This window comes from Schistocerca nitens, chromosome 5, assembly GCF_023898315.1.
Source record: "Schistocerca nitens isolate TAMUIC-IGC-003100 chromosome 5, iqSchNite1.1, whole genome shotgun sequence".
NCBI lineage: Eukaryota > Metazoa > Arthropoda > Insecta > Orthoptera > Acrididae > Schistocerca > Schistocerca nitens.
The window spans coordinates 343,279,276-343,304,944 of record NC_064618.1 but is presented as its reverse complement, the minus strand read 5'-3'; the positions used below and the strand labels follow the sequence as shown (position 1 = coordinate 343,304,944).

Below are 25,669 nucleotides of genomic sequence, written 5' to 3'. Positions count from 1 at the left end.
ATAACACTGTGCCTATTCAAAACATTGGAAAAAGGGGATCCCTCCCCAGATCACTGGCAAATGCAGCTGTTTGTGCTGTGTTGTTAATGGCGACATAAACGTTGGGCACTAATTCCCTAGTCTGGCTCCAGCTAGTCTCTGGCAAATGGTGTGGGATTTCAAAGAGTGCTACAGGCAGTTCATTACTTGTTTTTGAATGGCAGGTGCATGGATGAAGGTGCATGGATGAAGGAGTTACAATGTGTGTTGTGTGTAGTTATTTCGATATGGAAGAGGAAATTATTGAATCCTACCACAGTAGTGAATCTGAACAGTCGCAGGTGTGAGATGACAAGACAGAAGAATGCTGCAAGTTATGCGTACAGCACGTAACTACACATTTTATACTGGAAGAAAGACAGCAAAACTATTCGTAGTAATCAGATCCTAACTGCAGGAAAAACAAGAGCTAAAATATTATCAGAATTTTACTTGAACTATTCTCGAGCCTGAGACTGCAGACACACTATATTAGAAGAAAATCATGTTTCTTTTGGAGCACTGTTTTTAACCTGTGAACTGTAGGGAACTGTGGGCATCCAAGGGCACTGGTATGGCTATCTTACAATCACTTTTCAGTTACAAATATTTTAGTTTTCTTCTTAAAACAGTTAGGTTTGACAATATAAAAGCAACAATTGAATGAAAATCTACAGATAATTTGGCATCTCTTTGTGAGTTTCACCAAAAATTTATAAATAACTGGATTGCCCACTGTACTGTCAGCAAATCTGTTGCAACTGATGAAATACTGCAGACTTTTAGAGGCCACTGGGTTTGTAAACTACATTCCACATAAGTTGCTGAAGTACAGTATCAAAATATACGTCCTTAGTGATGCAAAGACATTTTACTCGCTAATTTCGAAGGGCACATGGCAGTTGGCTGGGCTACACCTAAAGTCAAATAAAGCTGAAGATCGAAGTTAAAATCTTATGTGTTGTTAGGCCATATATTTCTTCAAATGATCGACATTTTGAACTCTCTGCTCGGATCTTCTCACGATCTTGTGATGTCCACTGTAGAGAGTGGACACCACACGATCCTGAAGAAGATCCCAGCAGAGGTGTCAAAACGTCTATTGTTTCAAGAAACATGCTGCAGCCTAACAACCCAAAAGATTTTAACTTCAATGACAACAGCCGTGAAAGCTTGCAGACTTATATAAGACATAATTCTCATGGACAGCATGAATAGGAATGTTACGACTGATACTTATTACATAAGCTATAGCCTACCTCAGAATCCACTGGATAACAAGTTATCTGCCATCAGCACTTTTGGAAAAAGAAGGAAAACCCCTAAATTTCAGGCTAGTAACACTAAGGATATCAAAATTACACTCAATGGCTTTCGGTATGATTTCTACCCACCTCTGATTGTCACACAAAAAACCATGATTCTCCTCTCTACAATGCACAATGCAAATGCAAATGATGTCTATACTGGAAAATCAGCAGTAAATTTAGACTACAATAGAATCAATGGAGTGGTGAATACTGTGGGTCAGATGTGTGCATCTATACAACAGCCAGAATAACCAGATGAAGGCCACATGCATTATTCTACTGACATCTTGATATTGCAGGACTTAATCTGATCATCATCTTTAGAAGCAACAATCCAGATAATGAAGATAGGTGACAGCTTTTTCTAAAAAAAAAAAAAAAAAACCTATTGTATATTTTTACGAATGCTCACCTAGAAATAAGAGCAAAACTAACAAACCTTACCATACAAAAATTTCTATAAAGAATCAGAAAAAGAGAACCAATTCTTGATAAACCCGAACCTGGAATATGTCACCTACGTGGATGACAAAGAAATGTCAGGACGAAGCCAATGTGCAATAATTGTTGAAAGAATGTCTGCAACAAGCACTCTTATCAGAACGTTACTCGTTTCTCACGCTGTGGATTTGTTCTGGTTGAAGATGTCTACTGATGTAAACTACTTGTAACAATGTGACTTGCTTTTTTTTACTTATTTATACCTTATGTAAATAAATAATAAATAAATAATGCAATGACAAGCTGTTTTCTTTCATGTTTAACAATCTGGTTTGTCTAACAACAATAATTGTGTAAAGACAAAATCGTAGTGTAAATGTTGTGGCACACCCACTCACATAAAAATCAGGAGGCGTGTCCACCAGAAGTTTAATGAAGCTGCTATTGTAGATTACAATTGACAGAGACAATAGACAAACATAATTAATGAGCTGTTTTAATGTTTCACACGACACAGATAAAAAACAGACACATGAAAGATAAACTAATTCTTGCAGTTTACATTACTATTTTCGTAAGGAAGTTACTACACAGAAAACTAGAAGATAGAATACAAGGAGAGGTATTAGTTTCTGTAAAAGCTCTATAAAAATATGCAGTTAACAGTTAAAATTAAGAAACAATCTGATGTCAACAAAAGGCACATTATTTCAATAAAAGAAGGTATTAAGTTTGAAAGTCACTGACTCCCAGGTCCCCTGCATGTCCTAGGTCTCTAATGTACAAGATAAAGTGCAACATTACTGTGAAATTGCTGTACGCACTACAGTATATCTTACCTGTGTAATCAATAGGTTTGCGAACATATTTTATAGGCTTTTCTGGATTGGCAGGAGCAATGATTTTGTACTGTCGCGCTGATGTTTTATTGGCTGTCAAAACACCAATCTCACGGCGAGCTACTTTCTCTTTGTGAATCATTACAGTCTGAAATAAAAATATATACTCTATTATGTAATAAACAAAGCTTCTCCATCTACAAAGAAAATCTGCAAAATAGAACTGCAATCAAATACACACAGAGAAAAATTATCAAGCAGCAATAGATGCGCATAAAAACAAAAAGCATGCAACAAACTAGAAGAAGAATATTTTAAAAAATGAAACTATTCAGGACTTAAGGTAGAATGTCAATAAGGAACCAGGTAAAAGGAGAAAAAACATGTCAGAATATGAGAAAATACTTCTGCTTGATTATTAGTTCAAATATTTTGCTGGATTTCTATACAATAATAGCGTGTCACACTGTTCTATGGGAGGTTATTTCACAAGAGTAACAAGATTAGAGAAGCAGAGATATATATAAGATTTTGTTAAAAATTATTTACATTAATCTGACATTTAAATACAGTAAGAAATTCAGTTCTCAGGAAGCTTTTCATACAATTAATCTCATTTACAAATGATCATAAAATTGCCTTTACTGTTCGAACTTTTGAAATACTTTCCGTAATTATCAGGACTTGTTATCTATTTGCCAAAATTTCAAATATTCTCAGATAACTAATTATTCAGAGGAATTAGCGCTTTACCTGAGCAATGTGATTCATCTGACTTTCCATTTCTGCCAGCTGTGCAGTCTGCAAATCAAGAAGATGCAGAAAATTGTACGCTAATGTGTTGATCTGATACGCCACACTTGCCAGGCTTTGGGTGGTGTAGTTCTTTGTCTCCTCCAAAGCAGCACGCTTGTTATCAGACTGAAAATAGTAATACCTTTACAAACACTGAAGCATGGCAAACAGAAAACATTTACAAATATGAATGTTTATAATAAAAAATAAAGATATTAAAGAACAAGCATAATGTGGATTGCTGGGAAACCTAAAGCTGAAGGTTTAGGCTAAATCCTCAGTTGGTCATTGAAATGTTTCTGGCAGTTATCATTTATTTCAGCTCTGCCAATGATTTACATATACAACCCTATTTACTGCCACAGTGGTTTGGAGTCCATATTGAACTGTAGGTCCCCTTGTTGCTGGGTGGTGAGTCAGTTCACAGGTTGGAGGAACGCAAAGGCATATTTACCATGTCTCCACTGTGTCTAGTAAAGCACTTTGGTGTCCAAACCAAACTTCAAGTTGGGGACAACTTCCATTTATAAAACACAAGGGCATATTCAGAATTTAAAGTCATTTCTAGACAAAAATAAAGTGTGATGTCTTCAGAATGGTAAAAGACAGCAGCTGATGTTACCTTACTGTTTCCTATAAAAATTGTACGTAACCTCACGATTACATTTTGCACAACACTAGTGAGAGAGAAATGTGTTAAAATCTACAGCTACAAATGAGAAATGAGAAATATTACACATGCAGCATGATCTCTGCAGAAAGCAACCTAAATTACTCTCATAATAACTGCATCTCAATATGAGCGTCAGTTTCAGATTTGGGAATGAGACACAACTCAATTTTTTCACATATCTTGTAGAAAGCTGGAACACACCAGTTCCTTACAATCAAACCGAAAACAAGTGAATATCTGTCCACAGTAACATACCACCTTCTGACATCTATCAAAACACCTACTCCTATAAACCACAATGACGAGTGACAACATAGTATCTTCTGTAAACTAAGGACTCAAACACAGTATTATTCTGCAATCAGTTTTACTTCTCCTTTCACATTATGCTACAATATCGGTACCAGTGTCAGCTACTTTAAAGGAGCACAAGAGCACATGAACACCTTAACTTTTGACACCTTGTGGATTAACTGGTTATTTTTCTTTGAAGGCTGTTAGGTGTAAAATAGATGCTGCAATCTGAAAGATACGGCACTTAAATCTGCCACACTATTGAACTCCATGAAACTCACATCAGGGTCGCAAGCACAACTCTACCCCTTTCATTCAGCATAAATCCTGCTAGGTCATAGGCCACTTTTCACATATGCTAGTTCACTCACTGTGTACTGTAGTAAAATTGGATCAGACATCAGAGTATGTTAATGTTGTACTGACAGTAAACCTATTTTGTGGGGATCTGAATGAGTTATAGTATATTAAGTTTTGAAGTTTATCATACAGCAAACTGAGCACAGATCAAACATGGCAACAGGAAGAAGGTGTACAGAACTGTGAAAAAGCAAAGTAAAATAGAAATAACGAATGGTCCAAGCTTAACAAGTACAACTTCAAGTGTCCTTAAATAGCTATGGCGTCGTGGTTAAGTGGTCACAGTTTTGGACTAAGTGGATGAGCAGTGTTCAAAACTCCCCTGGGCCAAATTTTTTTATTTACTTTTTTCACATAATTACCCACTGTCCATCCGGCGACTGAAATGTTTATTCACTTTCTGTAGTCTTGGCAGTTGTCTTTGTATACACTGGTTCTCTTACTGTAGTCTTGGCAATTGTCATAGTATACATTGTCATGTGGTAAGAATACATTACTTCACAAGTAAATGTGATGAATAGTGAGAGCAGGCGAGATACCACATAGACATCTCACTTAAATGAAAACAACAAATAAATGAACGTGAAAAATGTTACGACAAAGGAATTCAAGAATCAAAACTTTCAAAATGGAACGCAATTTCAAAAATGTTAAAAACATATGGTTTGATATATCACAGAGAAAACTCTGTGATTGTGAAACTGTTGTGTACATTTGTTGCAGCTTATGTGACAAACCATTATATTTTCATCATTTCTTTGAGAGTATCACATTCACATTCATACAAGCACCCAAATCGGACAAGGAGGCAAATTTCACTAACTCATCAGATGTACAAGGTAGGTGCATCGATAAGAGACTCCTATCATATGACACACGTACTGTCACTAATGGCGTGTATTACACACCAGATGTGTTTTCCAGTGATGATTTGGTTGACTTGTCACCTTGTCATCAAATGTCTGTTGTTCCCATTCAAAAGTCATTCTTTTGGCTGCTAATAGAGTAGTTGTGCAGAATGAACTTTCATTATAGATCTCTTCCTTACACCTTGCTTTTGCAAATGGACATTACACCTTGCTGTTGCAAATGAACATTAAATACGACACAGACGTAAATTTGAGTACAACAAACAGACACATCAATGACTGGACAGACAGTTCATAATTTTGTGAGGGGGGGGGGGGGGGGGGGGGAAGGACTTGATGGAGCTTTGAACACGGGCTCGTCCAGTTTGTAGTCGAACTCCGACACCACGTAACCACAACGTCATGCGTGTTCGTCTGTGCTCGATGTTGTTCTTAAGCTTGAACCATTTAATGTTTCCATTTTGCTTTCATGGTTCCATACAGCTTCTTTCTGTTTTCATACTTTATCTGTGTTCAGTTTTTGACAGGCTGTCCACTGTTCCCTCTTACTACTAAATATGGAGGGGGGGGGGGGGGAGTTTCCCTTGTGAGAATCATAATGGCCTAAAGCACACCACCATCAAATGGCTCTGAGCACTATGGGACTTAACATCTGAGGTCATCAGTCCCCTAGAACTAATTAAACCTAACTAACCTAAGGACACCACACACATCCATGCCCAAGGCAGGATTCGAACCTGCAACCGTAGCAGCAGCACGGTTCCGAACTGAAGCGCCTAGAACTGCTCGGCCACTCCAGCCGGCACACATCACCATCAATTGTGAGACTGCAGCATTTATTCATGCTTCTGAAAACTAGTGATCTTATGGTGAGTCAGGTTCATCTGTGCTGTAGTCCCAACATTGTAAACATGATAATTCACAAAAAAGCTTTATCACTAGTTTCTCTGATGTTCACTTAAGTGTGGGATAGACGGCGGTGTGATGTATGCCTTTCAGATCTTAGCACCTCATTTATAGTCCAGTCAAATGACCATGTTGGTAGACATTACTACTCGAGATTAATCATTTCCACAAATGGCACTTAATGTCTGGAGTTGGTTGTTTACTGTGCAGGAATCGGCTTTTGTGTGCAGTGTAAACATGAACTATGTTGAACCTATTTTAAATGCTCACAGAAAAGTAAAGATGTCTGGATGGATTGTGAGTCATCAGCTGGCAGAGCACTTCCCACAAAAGGCGAAGGTCCCAAGTTCAAGTCTCAGTCCGGCACGCAGCTTTAAGGAAGTTTCATATCAGCTCACACTCCACTACAGAATGAAAATCTCACTCTGGGAACAGACATGTAAATTACCAGGAAAAGTTAGCCGCAAAGGAACTAGAGCTTCAGAAAACAGATATTTTGATTGAGAGAATGATGAAATCAACATGACTGCAGGGCAAACATTTAACAGGGGCGTGTACAGTTAATACAAGTTGATATGTGGATGTAACATAAAGATATCTGATTTTCAGGACACTGAAGGGTTTGAAAAAAAATAAATAAATAAAGGCATTAGCCCGATGACTGCCATGGGTCTGGAGAAATGATTCAGAAATTTGAAAAGAAGGGTTCTTTTGCTGTGCAACCTGGTAGAGGGAGGAAACGAATTGATTCGTCGTCAGTGGAATCAGTGGCCACAGCAATGCAGGAGGAGACGAGTGGTGGTGTGCAGACGTGTAGTGCAAAGAGAATTGCCCAAACATTGGACATACCTGTGAGCACGGTGCGTAAAATCCTACGAAACATCATCCTTTGCTATCCATTCAAAATTACTAATGTGCACGAGTTCCTTCCTGTTCACCTGCCAGCAAGGGAGACCTTTGCTTTAGAATTCCTTGCTCGCATGGAAAAGGACACTGATTGGCCGTGAAATATTTTGTGAACAGACGAAGCCCACTTCCATCTGACAGGATACGTCAATACACAGAACTGTTGAATACGGGCAACAGAAAATCCACACGCAAATCAACCAGTACCACTTCATCCTGAAAAGGTCACTGTGTCGTGCAGGTTTATGGCATCATGTATCACAGGATCATATTTTTTCGAAGAGAGAGGGGCTTCCGGCCCTGTTACCTGAATTGTCACTGGTAAGCGCTATGAGTGTCTTTTGCGCAACCACATCATTCCAGCTCTCTAACAACGTGGATGTGTGGATGGGATCATTTTTATGCAAGATAGCGCACCTCCGCACATTGCAAATCCAGGTAAGCAGCTGCTGAAGAGTCATTTTGGAAATGCTAGAATTATCAGCTGCCATTTTCCTACAGCCTGGCCATCCTGATCACCTGATCTTAATTTATGTGACTTCTGGCTGTGGGGCTATCCGAAAGATGTTGTATTCAGTGTTCTGATTGCAAACTTAGCTGCAGTGATGGCACACATTGCACAACACATTCTGAACATGACCCTGGAAACACTTCGATCAGTTGTGGCACATGCTGTTTCTTGATTTCAGTTTGTTGAAGAAAATGGTGGACAGAATATTGAACATGTTCTGCACCAGTCACATGGAAATTAATAATCTGATTTGATTTTGATTGATGCTTTTTATGCAGTTTATGCCCTCAGGACAATTGAAAACTGATTTTCCCCATCCGATATGATATGACCCTGCCATGGCGGATGGGCTTATGTAACTAACAGTATCACACTTTTACACCCATGCACACTGAGTAGTACAGTTTGTTTAACGTCAAACGTACACCTTAGGCATTGTTGTACGTCATTTGTAGTCGACCACTATTAAAAATATTATGTTACATTAAAATGATACAACAATCATTTACACTTTTAATGCTCTAATGAAATTTGCAGTTAACCAACATTTAGACTCCATTTCAAAAATAAAGTTTTCCCAAACCACACAGGACTATAAAATGCCTAGCTTTAGGTGGGTAAGGAAAAAAGAATTCTTCGCACTCTCTGCTTCAAATTACTAATGACTCTTTCTGAAAATGTTAGTGGGAATAGAAGTAAATGTTGCAATCAGTAACAGGTTAACAAGAAATTTACCATATAGTTTGATAATTAAGACAGTACACGAACACACAGGGAATAGTGCTTCCATAGATGATTTATTAATATGTTCAATGAAAATACTTTTTGCACAGTACACAGCTAAGGCTGGCAGAGATAAAGAAGTGAATATCTGTCCAACGTCTTACACCATCTTCCAGCTTCTACCACAACAGCTACTCCCAAAAACCACCACGCCAAGAATCTTCTGAGAGTGATGATTAATAGAGCTTCAGTAAACTAAGGATTCATGTTAAAAATATGCAGTTTATTTGTATTAACAACATTAAAAACTAAACTCTGACCGAACAGGCCATGATGGCCCAACAGTACCAACCGGCCGCCATGTCATCCTCAGTCCACAGGCATCAGTTGACGTGGATATGGATATGAAGGGGCCTGTGGTCAGCACATCACTCTCCCAGCCATATGTCAGTTTACAAGACCAATTGACAACATTACAAGTCATTAAATTACTCACCCAGCAGCAGCAGAACATGCAAATAACAAGAGATTATAATTATGCAACCTTCTCACCCTGTCCGGTAAGTCTCCCCTGACCCGCAGTTCTGGGCAACTTTTCCAAAATCTACCCCTTATCCTAGACCTCTCCAGTCCTTTTCCTTCGCCCCCTATTCCTTCCCCTTCCCCTTCTGGTGGAAGAATGAGCCACTAGCTCCAAAAGCTAACATAATTATACCCTCCTTTTATGTGCGTTTTCTGCCTCTGCTTAACGAGTAGATTTTTTATCTATCCAATTAACTTGTATTACCAAAAATTGGTTGTTTTCGTTGTTAGATCATTAAATTATATTCATAAATTGGTAATGGCATATCCCCCGTCTCTGCTCAGTCTTTGGTTCAGTGTTCACATGACTTTTTCTCTTCTTCAAATTTCTTAGAGCACCACTGATCCAGCTGATAAAAGATGAATGATGTTCAATTTTATACATTTTATTATGTGAGTTTGCTATCTTTCAGCATAGCCACTGAACATTAGCTTTTGTCCAACTTCCTATTTTATATTGCAATCCACACACAGTATTATATTCATATCTGTGTATATTTTACAGAGCTTTACACTACGAATAGCCATTTTCCTTTATTCTGTTTTTAATACCTTACTGTGCTACATTGCAATAACTCATACATGTACTTTTCATTATTTCTAATCTTTATCTTGGCCAAATGTCACCACCTGTTGAACCACATGATGTATATGCATAAACCATATCTGTATGTTTTTCATTTGTTATGTAACAATATGCTAATATTTTTCTTACTCTGTTACTGAATATAACTCAGCAAATTTTCCCACAGATAATTAATACTGAGAAATGTGTCAGTGAAATTACTACTTAACTAGTGACCAGAGCATTTTAATCCAAAAAACGTGGATCAATAATTGTGGAAGAACTCCAGTGGTTCAAGATCGGTAATTCAACCACTTTCTCATTAGCAAGAGAATATCTAGCAATTAATCACATTCATATCATGCTTCTACTTTGTAAATCAAGTGGATACCAACAGCTTTGTCCACAATGGAAACAGCAGTTGATAAAACTGTAAGTGTATCATGCTTTCGAAAAACCTAATGAATGACTTACTTCCTAAATAATGAATATTTAATGTAAACAATAAATTAAAATTGGGAATATTTGATGACCAAGTATTTACATGTAGTGTCAAAAAATATTTTCTGATCTTAGAGAACAATTACAAGTACCTGAAAGTAGTTAGCCTCACAGTATTCAGCAACTCTCTCCAAATTTGTGTGGCTATCAGCAAGGCTACTGCGGCCCTCTGGAATTTCCGTTTGCAGTAAAGCTGCAAGATCAGCCATGTTGTCGGAGTCACTACCTAATCCAGATTCTCGGTTGGCATCCATATTTACTGGGCAGGAAACATGAAAACATGTGATAAAACAAAACAATAATGATAAAATGGAACAAAACACTTGTAAAATTAAAGTCTGAAATTGATGAATCTGTTCTTAATACCACAATAAATACATACGATACACATTATCACGGTACAATGTAAAAATATACAGGATGGACCAATTGTAATCCATAATGGGAAATAACTCAGGGTAGAAAAGAGATGCCACAAATTATTGTAGATAAAAGATGTAGGCAGCAAAGAGGCTCACACATTGCTACGAATGGCTCTGACCTTCAATGTGATTTTCAAGGTGATTTGGAGGTTAAAGTTTTTTAAAGATAGGAACCCTAATATTTGATTTAAGACTTGAAGAGTGCCAAATTTTACGTATCAAATAATGTATTATTCAAGGTCATGGCAAGGTTTCATGAAGGTCAAATAAGGAAATGTGTTTTTACTTCTAGTAGGGACTAACTCAGAATAAAGCAGGGATACAGCACAATACAATGTTAGACTCAAATTGGAAGGGGCATCCCAAGGAATGAGAAGTGAGGGGACTCACTCAAGGACTTATAAATCAGTGATCTATGTTTTATTTTTGTATGTTCTGTCTTGAAAATGTCAAAACAACATTTACATGTTGTCATGAATTTATTTTTGCCAATAAACATGTTAATTACAACTAAAACTTTGAATTTCTCTTTGCTCTTTCCAAATCCAACTTCAACTTCACAAATAGAGGTTTCTTACGATCATGGTTACTAGTAATGGTATGTGACTCCTTCTGCCCCCTCCAATTTGTATGTAATATTGTATTTTGCTGCATCTCTTCTCTATTCTTGAGTTAACTAAAAACATTCTTTGCTTATTTCTCATTCACAGAAACTTGCCTTGACCTTGACTAAAGCATTATTTTATATGTAAAATTTGCCGTTCTTTTCAAATTTTAAATAAAATACTAGGGCTCTGACTTAAAAAAATAGCTTCAACCTTCAAATCCCCTCGGAAATCACGTTCAAGGTCATGGTCATTAGTAGCAATGTATGACCCTCTTTGCCACCTACAACTTTTACCTGATACATTTTGCTGTATCTCATTTATGTCCCAAGTTATTCCCCATTATGGATTAAAATGTTCCACCCTGTATATATACTAACCCAGTAAAAATTGTAAAAGAATCTAATATGTCTGTTTTCTTCCGTTTTTTGTTGTGAAAGAAGAGAAAGTGCTAAATATAATATTTCATCCATTGAACAAAAACAATCCTTCTATTTGGGCTAAGTTGAACCCTAATCAAAAATGTTTTATTACAAAATAATAATAATAATTTTCTTATTTAACCTTCCATTATGAAGACAATATAAGAATGATTCTATAATACAAAAAAAATACACACTTCAAATTTCTGAGGCAATGTTAGTTAATATTACACACAGATAAAAAAGGGTCACATTTAATATCAACCCAAGCATCTTAGAATTCTGTAGTTTCTCTAAATTACTTCTTCCTTCCTGTGCACCACCGCCCTTGCTGGGGTGGGTGGCTTGCTTACTCAACAATACATACAACTGTACTGTAGGCACAGTGGAGGTGTATCTATGGAGAGGCCAGACTAACCCACAGTTCCTGAAGAGGTGCAGCAGCCTTTCAGTAGCTGCAGAGACAACAGTATGGATGACTTACTGATCTGGCTCATTCTGCTGGTACTGCAAATGGTTGAAAGCAAGAGGAAATTATAGCTTCTTTCCCCCTGAAGGCATGCAACTCTAATATATGGCTTAATGATGATGGAATCTGCTATGGTATAACATTCTGCAAGTAAAATAGTCCCCAATTCCAGTCTCTGGGTGGTGACTGGTCAGGAGGATGTCGTCATCAGAAAAACAAAGCTAGCATTCTATGATTCAGTGAGTGGAATACTTGAGCTCTTAATGAGATAGGCAGGTTCAACAGTTTAAAAAGGTAAATGGATAGCTGAAGTTGGATACAGTGAGAATTAGTGAAGTGCAGTGGCAGGATGGACAGCACTTGTGATCAGCTCGGTAAAGTGTTATCAACAAAAACTCATTTTGGAGTAATACAGGAGGCAGAATATAATGAGTAAGAGATGGAATGGGAAGAGGGAAGGGGATAGGTGGGTAAAGGAGAACAACTAATGAAGATTGAGGCCAGGAAAGTTACAGGAACATAGGACACATTGTAGGGAGAGTTCCCACCTGAGTAACTCAGGAAAGCTGGTGTTGGTGGGAAGGATCCAGGTGGCACAGACTCTGAAGCAGTCACTGAAATCAAGAACATCGTCTTCAGTGTGCTCAGTACTTGAGTGATCCAGCTGCTTCTTAGCAACAGTCTGTCAGTAAACATTCATGCAGGCAGACAGCTTGTTGGTTGTCATATCCGCATAGAATACAGCAACCACTGGCTGCAACTTAACTTGTAGATCACATGACTGGTATCATCAGTAGCCCTGCCTTTCATGGGATCAGTAATGCTTGTGACTGGATTGGAGTAGAAAATGGTGAGGATGTATGGAACAGCATCTAGGTCTATTAAAGAGACATCATCCATGAGGCAAGGATTTGGGAGCAAGGGTTGTGTAGGGATAGGATATTGTGCGGGTTCGGTGTGCGGCGGAATACCATTGTGGGTTGAGTGGGCAGAGTAGTGGCTAGGACATTCATCATTTCAGGATTTGACGACAGGTAGCCAAAGCACTGGTGGACAATGTGATTCAGTTGCTCCAGTCCTTAGTGGTACTGAGTCACAAGGGGAGTACTCTTCTGTGGCTGGAAGGTGGGACTTTGGGAGGTGGTGGGCGACTGGAAAGATAAGGCATGAGAGATCTGTTTTTGTACAAGGTTGGGAGGATAAATACAGTCTATGAAGGCCTCAGTGAGACCCTTGGTTTATTTCGAGAGGGACTGCTCATCACTACAGTTGCAATGGCCACAGGTGGCTAGGCTGAATGAAAGGGACTTCTTGGTATGGATCGGGTGGCAGCTGTCACAGTGGAGGTACAGCTGGTGGTTGGTAGGTTTGATATGAATGGAGATACTGATGTAGCCATCTTTGAGGTGGAGGTCAACATCGAGGAAGGTGGCTTGTTGGGTTGAGGAGGACCAAGTGAAGCAAATGGGGGACATGGTGTTGAGGTTCTGGAGGAATGTGAGTAGGGTGTCCTCATACTCTAACCAGATCATAAAGATGTCATCAGAGAATCTGAACCAGGTGAGAGGTTTAGGTGGTTAGAAAAGATTCCTCTAGATGATTCATGAGTAGGTAGGCATATGATGGTGCCATGCTGTACCCCAGATTTGTTCGTAGGTGATGCCTTCAAGTGAGGAGTAATTGTGGTTGAGGATGTAGTTGGTCATGGAGACTAGGGTGCACTGGGTAAGATAGTGTTCAACAGTAGCAAGTCTATGGGCATTAGGGATGTTGGTGTAAAGGAAGGGCATCAATAGTGACAAGTAGGGCACCATGTAGTTAAGGAACAGGAACTGTGGAGAGTCGGTGGAGCAAATGGTTGGCATCTTTTATATAGGTGGCTAGGTTGCAGTTAACAAGCTGAAGGTATTGGTCTATGAGGCTTTTGGAGGAAAGGTTCATCACTGTTTTCGGGTCTGTTAAGGTTTTGGATTCTGTATGGCAATGGAAGGGAGTTTTTGAGGGTGGGGTAAATGTAGTGGATCTGCAAGGCAGAGTTTGTCAGCTATGACGGGATGTGTGGGAGGTTTGGAGGTTGTGATAGAGGTGGTGGATAGTGGTGGTCCAATGCGGGAGTAGGAAGAGAACAGGGTGGAGAGTTTTTTGAGGTGGCGTTCTGATTGCTGCTCTAGTTCCTGGAGGGCAGGAGTTACAATGTGCGATATGGGATCCAGGAATCTGGGATTGCACAACCTGCGCCATGTGTATGCTTCCCACCGACACAAGCTTTTCTGAACTGCACAGGTAGGAACTCTCCCTACAATATATTCTGTCTACCTGTAACCATCCTGGCCTAAATCCTCGTCAGTCATTGTCATTTATCCACCTATGTCCTTCCCTGTCCCCATCCCAGCACTGCACAGCCCTCTACTCCATCAACGTACTCACAGCCTTTCTATTTCTTTCCTTTCCCACTGCCCCCCCCTTCCTGCCCACCATCTAGCCTCCCAACTACCTACCTGCCCTACCCTCTCCCCTCCTCATACTGCATGCTCTCACAAGCAGCAATTTACGATCTGCCACTACTATCTTGCTATGCCCCCCATTCTCTGCCCCAGCCTCCTCCTTAGCCCCACCACTCACTTTGCCTCTCCCATCATGCACTGCTGCTTGCGATCTGGCCTCGGCTGTCAGAGACTGTGGTCATGTGTGTATGAATTGCATTTGAGTGGTCATGTGTGTATGAATTGCATTTGTGTGTGTGTGTGTGTGTGTGTGTGTGTGTGTGTGTGTGTGTGAATATTGTCTAATTCTGATGAAGGCCTGTTTGGGCGATTGCGTTGTTTGACATGCATTTTGTTGGGTCTATCTGCGACTCTGCATCTCTTTTCTATGGCTGTGTGCGCCGCCTTATAGGCGGGTGACCTTGAAGGGGACTTAGCCGCTGAGCGAGGCTGCTGGGAGCCGCGGGCCCTAGTATTACTAGGCCCGCGGCGGGATAAAATCAAACTTGTGTGAATGGGTTGCGCAACATCCGGCCGGTGATAAGCAGCGCTGGGGACTGGGCGCGCTTCCTGTTTCTGTGTCAGTCGACTGCAGGCAGCAGCACGCAGCACACAGCCATGCCGTACCGCCGTAGGAGATACTCTAGGAGGAGCAGAATGCCTGTTTACAAGACTGTGTTAACTTTTGACGAGACACCAAACCCAACGTCTCAACAGGAAATATTAGCTGGGCCAATAACTATCCTTTTCAGAACATTGTCATTATTCCAGCCTGGATTCTCCATTGTTTGATTTTGCCTGACAGCTTTCCTTCCATCTTGTAACCCAGTGCTGTTTTTCCTTATTACTATTTTCTAATGCTTTACTATACACGGTGTCTGTCCTCCTTTTTCTCCTTTCCCATGTGTCATTTGTCACCTTCCAAACTGCACTGCACACCACTACTTACGAGCCACACTGTATCACCTGTCGCATGAGCATGCACCAGATGGCTACTGGACCGTGCTGAATTTTGTTGTAGCATCTCATGCCCCATATTACTCTCACCGATATCATTAATCCTAGACCTTCAAATCACTCTTCCTGTGGCACTCTCACTTATTTTCACATGTTATTTTCTGTATCTTCCTAGGCCACATGAACTTGTATCTCACCCTACCAAACCCTTCCCCCTCCCCTCCCCTACTCCTTCTACCTCTCAATTCCAGTTCTTACATACTAACTTCACACAGGCCAATCCCATCTGTCGTCCCCCTTCGTCACACTTACCCACCCATAGACCTGCAACCCACTTTACTATCTTTTTATTTATTTTTTTTTCTTTGATCACATAGTGCTTTCACGTCAACTGCAGTTGGTTTTTGCCTTTCACTATCGGCCCACTATCTCAGATTTCACCTTGCTGCTCCATACTTTATCCACTTCATCCTTTTTGTGATTTTGGTCTATTTTTGGGAATTTTTTGGATGTATTTATGTTATTTATGTATTTTTATCCCCCACCACGAATCCTTGCTCCTTCCATCTGTGTCAATAGAAAAGTTTCCTTATCCCTAGCTGGAACCCATTCTTACATACTGTTCTTGCATTATTGCTTGGCTCATCAAATCCCCCGAAATGGCCTTACAATAAAAGTACCCATCTCCAGCTGCCACCTTTCTCCATGATCTCCATCTGTTCAGCTCCCCCCATCCTTAACCTTCAATAACACAGTCCTGCAGAACCACCTCAATCAGGCACAAACATCCTTGCAATACCTCATCTCCATCTGTAAAATTCTCCTGCTATACAATCCCAAATGCCCAGATCCCATATAACACATTCAAACTCTTGCTCTCCAGGAACTAGAGCAGCATGCGCACACCACCACCACCACCACCACCACCACCACCACCACCACCACCACCTCAAAAATGCTCTCCACCCTGTTCACTTCCTACTCCTACATTCGACTACCACTATCCACCCCCTCCATAACAACCTCCACACTTCTCCCACATCCACCATAGCTGACGAATTCTGCCTTGCAGATCTACTAAATTTATCCCACCCTCAAGAACTCCCTCGCACCGCCATATAGAATCCAGAACCTAAACAGACTCGAAACACCATCATGAACTTTTCCTCCAAAAGTCTTAGCCCCACAGAAGTATCAGTCCTATCCAAAGGCCTCACCTTTTGCCCCACTTTCAAATTCAATCACACAGGACTTGTTAAAGACCTTCTCGCAGTCCCAGGAGTGGAAACACTTTTTCGCAACCAACCCTACCAATTAGTCTCAACCGAGGCCAATGTTGAACCCTCCCTGACTCAATTCAATCTCCCATCCAAACATGATCCATCCCACTGCCCGCAAATCATCCCATGTTAACTTTCCGGAATTTCTTAACCTTGAATCTTGCATCACCATCATTCTCCAAATACCACAACATGCAAGTTAACCTTACACCCGCATAAAGAACAATAATCCACCACTTAAAAACTGGTCCTGACCTTATAATACTACCTGCTGACAAAGGTTTTTCAATCTATTTTCGTGTTCGTCATAGTTATGTAATGACGTCATAGGCGCGGTATGGGAGTTGTAAATGGTCGTTTCCATCATATTGGTGACATGGGTCAAACAAACGGGTGGAATCGGACACTTCCGTTATCCCCACACAACAATACCCTTATGACCCTTATGGATCAAAGCCAACGGGTGGGATCAGACACCTCCGTTGAACCTGTTGAGTTTGTTCATGCAGAAGATTTGATCAATTTCAAAGTAAGGAAAAAAATCATGAAATTTATAATAATTCTTTATGGTTTATACATCACTTTAAAGTGCACAACTTCTTCTTCTTCTTCTTTTTGGTATATTTTAAGAAGCAAACAATTTAAGCATGATAAATACAAAAACATTGCTACAACCTAACCCAAAATGTGTAACTTGAGTTACCAAATGCCAATTTTTTTAAGAGTTTCACAAAATACATTGAAGTATAGAAACTTCTATGCCATTCTGTACTTACAGAAGTGTACCTGATAATTTGGTGTCTCAAATAAATTACTTCCTGGAAGCCTTCTCCTGATATAGGATATTTAATTCACGTAAAGTGAGTTATCTTTATTTATGTAATGTGAGTTACCATAATTTTTGTAGGATTAGTTATAATTCTGAGCAGTCAGATTGGTTCTGAATTAAATACAACACAACTAACAATATATTTCAACATATTTAATGTATATTTATCTCCATATGCCACATAAAATCCCATAGGGAATAGCTATTTCTATTTTACAACAATTTGCAATTTTTTCAGAATGCCTTTAAGGGGAGCCAGAACGATCCATCTCCTCCATGTTAATTTTAGCAAATAGAAGGAACATTTTTTTCTAAAACCATTAAACATATTGCTCTGAAATTTGGACTGCATGTTCAGTGAATATTTCTCTACGAAGTTATAATGCCATGTTAATAAATATTTATTGGTTTTTGTTTTACAATTTTTTGCAACAGATGCTTATTTTTTTTCTCTAAAATTTTGCACTTTTTCTTCTATAACTCTTGAATTATACTTTTTTTTATTATTTTTTTTTTATTTTTTTTAACAATCTGTTATAAAAATGAAGGAAAAGAAGTACACAATATTGTGTATAAATTTCATTGATATACCGTTAGCAGTTTTTGAGAAAATGTTCCTCAAAGATGAAAATTTTAAAGTTATGGGAAATGGCTTCCAAAGTTTTTTAATACATTCCTGCCCCATATGATGGATTATCAGCATCCTCTTTTTTTCCAGTGTTAGTTTCCTTTTCACTGGTCTTTTTCTTCCCTTTTGCTGCATGTTGTAGGCTTTTGTCTATTCTTCCTGCACCTCTTGGTCTTTCTTCATCAATTAGGCGCATTGTGGAAATGGTGTTGTGCCCTGGTTGGAAACCTAAACGTTTCAGCACATCACATTTGATAATGTTTCCTTCATTGTATGTTGCCATTGCATCATACACTCTAAAATGCAATGTTTTTATCTGTACAAACACACTTTTGGAAATCCTAATCCAAATTAAATTATTTACATTTTCCTTTGGATTTTGTGTTTTCCCATGTAAATACTTTACCAATAAACTTGGCTGTCATAAATCTCTGAATATGGGTTTAATTACATCAATTACAGCATTTGGCAAACTGTTTTTATGGGCATATTCCTTTCCTGATTGGTACTTACACCATGAGTCATCATCTGTGGGGCACAGTGCATGTTGCGGGTGCTCATTTGTTGATGCAGTATGAAAAAATAATGCCCATACTGCTCTCCTCATATGCTCAATGCATCTTGTATTTTGCCTAATTGCACACCCATAATACCTCTGCAGCCTATAAATTACTTCATCTGCCAATCTTCCTGTTCCTCCAAGGGTCTTACCACCGCTAAGCTTCTGAGATCCTAATGTCTGCTTTAGTTTGCGCAACAGCGAGCCCCCATGAGCTTCTGCACATGTCCAATGCACTCCAGTTTTTTAATGTGAATTTCATTGCCATAAGGTTTGAGTCCTCTACAGCTTTATATCCCTTAGAATCACCATCTCCTAGATAGTTAGTGTATTGTACATTATACTACTCCTGTGATCTGGAAAAAATTGCTTCACAACTTTCACTATGTTGGTCCTTGGTATTGCCCTTACATCTACAATGTTTTGAGAGAATACCAACAACAATTACTTTGCAACTGTCTCCACTGATAGCTGTCACAGCTCCATTTAGAGATTTATGACCTCTACATTGCCATGATCCACCTAAAGCAACAGTTAAATCTCTACAATTCCCATTATCTGTCACAGCTTCTTCAGCTGCTTTCTTCGTTGTTGCTTGAGCAATATCTTCAGCAGAAGATCCCACCAATTCATTATAAAATCCAAACTTGGTTGGTGGTTTTGGCAAGTTAATAATTCCTCATAACATTGTCCCTGCAGCACTGCCCTTGCCAATGCAACACAAGCCATACACTAGCCTAACATTTATATCATACACCTTCTTTCCACTATTACCACAATGAGGAATACTGTTAGAATTAGAAAACAAAACTACTGCAGCACATTTGTCACACTTCAGCAACATTTTACATGCCAAACCAATGTGTGAAGTTACTTTCAATTCCAGTCCTCTTTCTTTGCAAACTTGGCATAATACGTTATGTTTCAAAATATTAGAGAGCAAGGAAATGTTAATTATTTCATTCACATCTTTACTATTACTTTCATAGTTTTCAAATTTTTCTTTGCTGTCACAAAGTTTCTTGCTCGAAGAGGTTCTATCACATTCATTTGGAGTAGTCGGTGAAGCAGTCTGAGCAGCATCTCCTTTCGAAACAACAAAAGATTTCTTCTTCCACTCATTGTGCCTTTTCTCAAACACTCGAATGCTGAAAGGGGGCATATTGATATCCACAAACCAAATACGTAAAACAGGTACGAACAAAATTCGTCAAATACGCAAAATAGAACAGCTAAACAACACAAAGCAAACTCCACAAGTCAACACACACGGTATAGCACTTATGTTTATCGATATGAACAGTCATTTGTCACAGAGATAAAGCCACACAACATTGGAAAACAAAACACTGTCTAATTCTGCAAAGATACCCTGCTTGCAGCCAGCGAGCAGCACCATCAGTGGTGACACACCATGTTGCTACAACCGTTAATGCGACACTTCAACTTTGCAGTGATAAAAAACACCCTTAGAATTCACTTAGAAGGGCTAAACTTGATTTTTTTTCTTCAGAAAACTCCAAATAATTTTATAATAAAAAAAAACGTTAATTTAGTCGCTTTCATCGTTCCGGTTCCCCTAAAGTGCAGCTGAAAAGTTGAGATGAAGAAGGCAGATATGAAGAGCGTAAAATCAAACACAAGGAAACTATGAAAAAATTCAGGAAAAGAAGCAGGAACAGGAAAAATGTTTTAGTAACAGAGAACAAGAAAGGATTGCTGCAGACAGGAAATGAAATGTTAGAGTAGAGTTGCCAAGTACAGGAAGTGGCTAAAGGAAACATCTTCAGCTACACCAAGTAGTTCTGCCTCTCCACCATATAAAAATAGGTCTTCATTGAGAAAAGCCATATCAAAAGTGAAACGTGTACTTCCAGCTAGCCAGAAAACAAAAATGTGTTATTAGAAGGTTGTATCATAAATTTGTTGAACCTTTAGAAGTAGAAAGAATCTCTGAACAAAAAATATGTGATGAAATAATAAGTGCAGTGAGCAAATTCTATGAAAGGGATGACATTAGCAGACAGGCCCCTGGACACAAAGATGTTGTGACTGTAAAAGATGAGAAATTGCAAGTACAACACTTGATGTTTTCTTTGAAAGAAGCCCACGCAATTTTTTGTGAAGGAAATGGAAAAGTGAATGGTGAAAGTAAACTGGGTCAACAGAAGCGTCCGATCCCATGCGTCGGCTTTGACCTATGACGTAAGGGTGTTGTGGTGTGTGACGTCATTACGGCAGAGAGTTTGGTTAGTGAGTGTGGCGTGTTTGTAGATGTCATCATGTTGTGGTGTGTTATGCCCTCTGGTGGTATGTTCAGGGATTTCGTTTGTGTGGTGTAATGGGCTCAGTTTGGTCTTGCTCATTATGCAGAATTGTTCGAGTGTTGGCTGTGTTTGTAGTGGAATTCGTTTCAGTGAGTTAATGATTTAGTGGTTTTGTGTGAAGGTTAATTTAGTGTTGTTCGCTGTAGGTCATGTGGTAATTTTAGTAAATTAATCGGTTGTTATTTTCGTTCAGGAATGGATATGACGGATAAAATTAATAGCACGCGTCTGAGGGAAATTATGGGAAACACCGCTTTGGAACTGATAAAGTTTTTGCAGCTGTTTGGTTTAATTGCCGAGATCGTGAAGTGCTCTATTTGTGGCAAAGAAATGAAGTTGGCTAAAGTTCCAGCGTTTCGGACCAGGGACGGTTATATGTGGTGCTGTCGAAAGGATTACATCTGGCGTTCCATACGGCGTGGTTCCTGGTGCTAGAAGTCTAGGTTGGGCATGCGCGAGATTGTATTGTTGACTTATTATTTTTGTTATAGGGTTGTTGTGGAGGTGGACGAGTTGCAGTTTGGGAAAAGGAAATATGGGAGGGGTAAGTCTGTGGTTGGTGGCTGGGTGTGGGGGGGGCTGTTGTTCCGGGGGGTGGGTGTTCTGAATGTGTTTTTAGGGTTGTGGAAGGAAGGTCTAAGGCGGAATTAGTGGGCTTAATTGAGGAGTACATAGAACCGGTGACCACGGTAGTTTCAGATGCATTTTCTTCATATAGGGGGTTGAGAGGGGGAAGAGGCGCTCTTCCAACCTTCAGTCTCATTTAGATGAGTACTGTTGGCGGAAGAGTGTCCCTGAGGGCTATTGTGTTTTTTGGTTTTTTTAAGGGCTGTTAGTAAAATGTATAGGCCGAAAGTGGTTAATTAGGGTAGGTGGGTGGGTGGCTGTGGCTCAGGTTAGGGTGGGTGGTTTATTTCGTGTTAGAGTGTTTGTGGGAGGGGGGGGGGGGAGAGAGGGTGTTGGTTTGTGTTTTAGTTGTGGAGGATCCATTTTGTTAAAGTTTTTGTTGAATTGTAGTGTGTGATTGAGATTTTTTTTATGTTGCATTTGGTTTTTGTTTGTGGGTTTTTTATTTTGGGGTGAGGTGGGAGGTTGGGTTGGTTGGGGGGGGGGGTGAGGTGTGGGTGGGTCGGGTCTTTCTTTTGGTTGAGTATTTTTTCGTTTGTGTTTGTGTGTGTGTGTGTGTGATTGTGGTGGCCAACCTAGTTTGTGGCGCCAGAACTTTTTTTTGTGGTAAGTTTCAATTTTTTTTTTTTTTTTTTTTTTTTTTTTTTTTTTTTTTTTTTTTTTTTTTTTTGTACGTGTTGTGTGTTGGTGTTGGGGTCGAGGGAAGTGTTTTATTAAAATGTGTGGCTGTGAGTGTTGGTATTGGTATCAGGAGATGTTTTTGAGCTATATAGGTCACGGGAAGTGTTTGATCTTAATTTATGCGATCGTGAGCTGCTGTTCAGCTGTATAGGTCAAGGGGAGTGTTCGATCCCAATTTATGGGATCGGGAGCTGTTGTTGAGCTCATGTTCGATCCCTGATAGGGGTATTTCTGGGATTTGGAGAGAGAGAGAGAGAGAGAGAGAGAGAGAGAGAGAGAGAGAGAGAGAGAGAGAGGCCTAGTAGAAATCCCTGGAAAACAAGTGAAATATCTACATCCACATGAATACTCTGCAAATCACACTGGCAGTGCCTGGCAGAGTATTTACTGAACCACCTCTATTAGTCCACTCTAGAACAGCACGTGAAAAAAAAGAGCACATGTATCTTTGCATGCAAGTTCTGATCGTTTCTCCCTACGTAGTTCAGAATCAACAAAATATTTTCATATTTGGAGGAGAAAGTTGGTGATTGAAATTTCATGAGAAGATCCCACCACAACAAGAAACACCTTTGTTTTAATTATGTCCATGCCAAATTCTGTGTTATTGCAAAAACTTGACAGGAAATGTGCTCTATTCAAGAAACAAATTAAAAATGAAAACCTTTGAGATAAATTAGAAAGATTAAACAACACTGCACACTGATCAATACAAAAATTAGTTGTAGCAGATTTGAACAGTCAGGGAATATAAAACAAATATTATATAAAGTGGCACTACCTTCTTTTACAAGAAAAAGAGTGTTGAAATGTAATAATTTAATAAGTGAAGTATGGAAAGTGACGCAAAATTAGTTAACTGTAAACACATTTCATGGAATAAAAATGAGGTAGAAGTAATTCTTAAAAGACAACCAGAGGAACTCCACAAGCTACAAATGTGCAAGTAAGAATTATTACTTTCAGTTACTGATCATGCAGCAGATGAGAATTATATAGGCCCTATTTGCACAAAATATGTCTGGCAGGTATAACTGGTTGATTAATGTTCTACTGCATACAGAGTCTTGGAATATACAGCACAGGAAGTGAAAAATAACTCTTAGTTCTGATACCATCATGAATGTCATAACCAGAGATAGGTATGACACACTGCCACCTTTTTCTTTTATATCTGTAATACTTTCAGTTGATAAGGGCTTGTTGGAAACACTATGGAGACATGTAAAAGGTTCAAAATCTGGATTACTGATGTTACTCTGTACGGTACCACAAGTGAGCAGAAGTTCCTTGACTATCATCTACACCCACCTTATCTACAGCCATATGAGCAAAGATGAAACACATGATGGTGAATCTTTCAAGAAAATCTGGTGGGTATTTCAGCAAGAATATGGACATTTTTGATTTGACGGTACCACATAAATCAATGTAAAAATCATTAAAATAATAGGGGCATACCAAGTTCTGGTTGAGACTGATTAAAAACATAAGTTTATAATATAGGCTATATGAGACATCAAGAGAGAACTTCAGAAGGACTGTAAATTATCAGAGCCTACTGATAGAAATTGAGTCGATGCGTTAAACTTGCAACAATACAACAACCGATTTTTTGGACGCTTTGCTAATAACATACTGATTATGGAAACATACTTTCCAGACTATATTTGAACATGGATTCCGTCTCTACTGGTATCACCCTCGGTGAGACGTCACCCTCGGCGGGATGTTAAACTTTAAACAACTTTCCTTAGATCATCTTTGGTTACAACAAAAGTATAGGCACTTCTGCAAATGCCTGAAAGAATCTTAAAAATACAAGGAACCAAACTCTCCTTCGTTAACGAATCTTTCAATATCCGTCCCTTTCTGGACGCACAAGGCTTTTATTCTCCCTCAAAGCTCATTATAGGTGAGCAGTAGTAGATACGATATTAAATAAAAAGTCAGCATTCACTAAAAATACTGTCTGACGGTATTCATTTCAATCTCATAAACAAGCAGTGCCTCCATCCGAACGCTACTTAGCCTATAATACAAACATAAAAGCGACAGAAAAACTTTGGACACTTACCAGGATGTATTACAGAACACATCTTGTGGATTGCTTTGTTGACTGGTTACTACATCCAATGGACACTAATAATGGATAGATAAAGCCAACAGCGGAAGTATGACCAATTGAAACCCCGCCCTTCCCTGTCACATACACATAATACAATTATCACACGTGAAAAACATTCACTTTCACAATAACATTATTCCTAATAGCACACTATTAGCCATCACTTTCATAACTCAACGTACTTCTCACTGTAATCACAATGTTAACATTTTTCTATACATCGCAACCACCTGACAGCCATCAACAACATCCATTTCAGCGATACTCCTGCTGTCAAGGGAAACAAAAGCAAAGGTCTTCGGCAATGTTGAGCCTAGGCAAGGATGATATCAAGGGGGTTAGCTCAATGATCTCAATACTAGTAGTATAGAGATCACTGGATTAGCTAGATATCATTGGGGATAGCCATAGAGTAAATTTACTCTATGGGGATAGCCAGTGATCTGTAGTATTGAGATCACTGGGGATAGCTAACCACTAGTAGTGGGCCAAACGGTTATTCTGGAGTAACCGTTATCGCGGTTCCACTTATTCTTTGATAACCGTTATTTTTAACTGTTATCAATAAGTGTTATTTTTCACTGCCGAATACTCCGACGGGGTTACAGTTAAATAACGACATAGTTGGAATCCATCAGTTTAGTTATAGTACAGGGTGATTCAAAAAGAATACCACAACTTTAAAAATGTGTATTTAATTAAAGAAACATAATATAACCTTCTGTTATACATCATTACAAAGAGTATTTAAAAAGGTTTTTTTCACTCAAAAACAAGTTCAGAGATGTTCAATATGGCCCCCTCCAGACACACGAGCAATATCAACCCGATACTCCAACTCGTTCCACACTCTCTGTAGCATATCAGGCGTAACAGTTTGGATAGCTGCTGTTATTTCTCGTTTCAAATCATCAATGGTGGCTGGGAGAGGTGGCCGAAACACCATATCCTTAACATAC

At 39.2% G+C, this 25,669-nt stretch overlaps 1 protein-coding gene across 1 annotated transcript in view; it reads right to left on the bottom strand.

The window, feature by feature from the left end:
• The window catches only part of LOC126259917 (abl interactor 2), a 42,205-nt gene extending 17,158 nt beyond the window's left edge, over positions 1 to 25,047 (bottom strand). The window contains exons 1-5 of the mRNA XM_049957008.1: positions 24,893 to 25,047; positions 24,660 to 24,784; positions 10,386 to 10,552; positions 3,362 to 3,529; positions 2,609 to 2,756 (exon numbers count right to left, since the gene is read on the bottom strand). Of these exons, the coding sequence (XP_049812965.1) occupies positions 2,609 to 2,756; positions 3,362 to 3,529; positions 10,386 to 10,552; positions 24,660 to 24,681 (505 nt within the window). The 5' untranslated portion in view covers positions 24,682 to 24,784; positions 24,893 to 25,047. The remainder of the gene's footprint in view (positions 1 to 2,608; positions 2,757 to 3,361; positions 3,530 to 10,385; positions 10,553 to 24,659; positions 24,785 to 24,892) is intronic.
• Between the last annotated feature and the right edge of the window lie 622 nt (positions 25,048 to 25,669).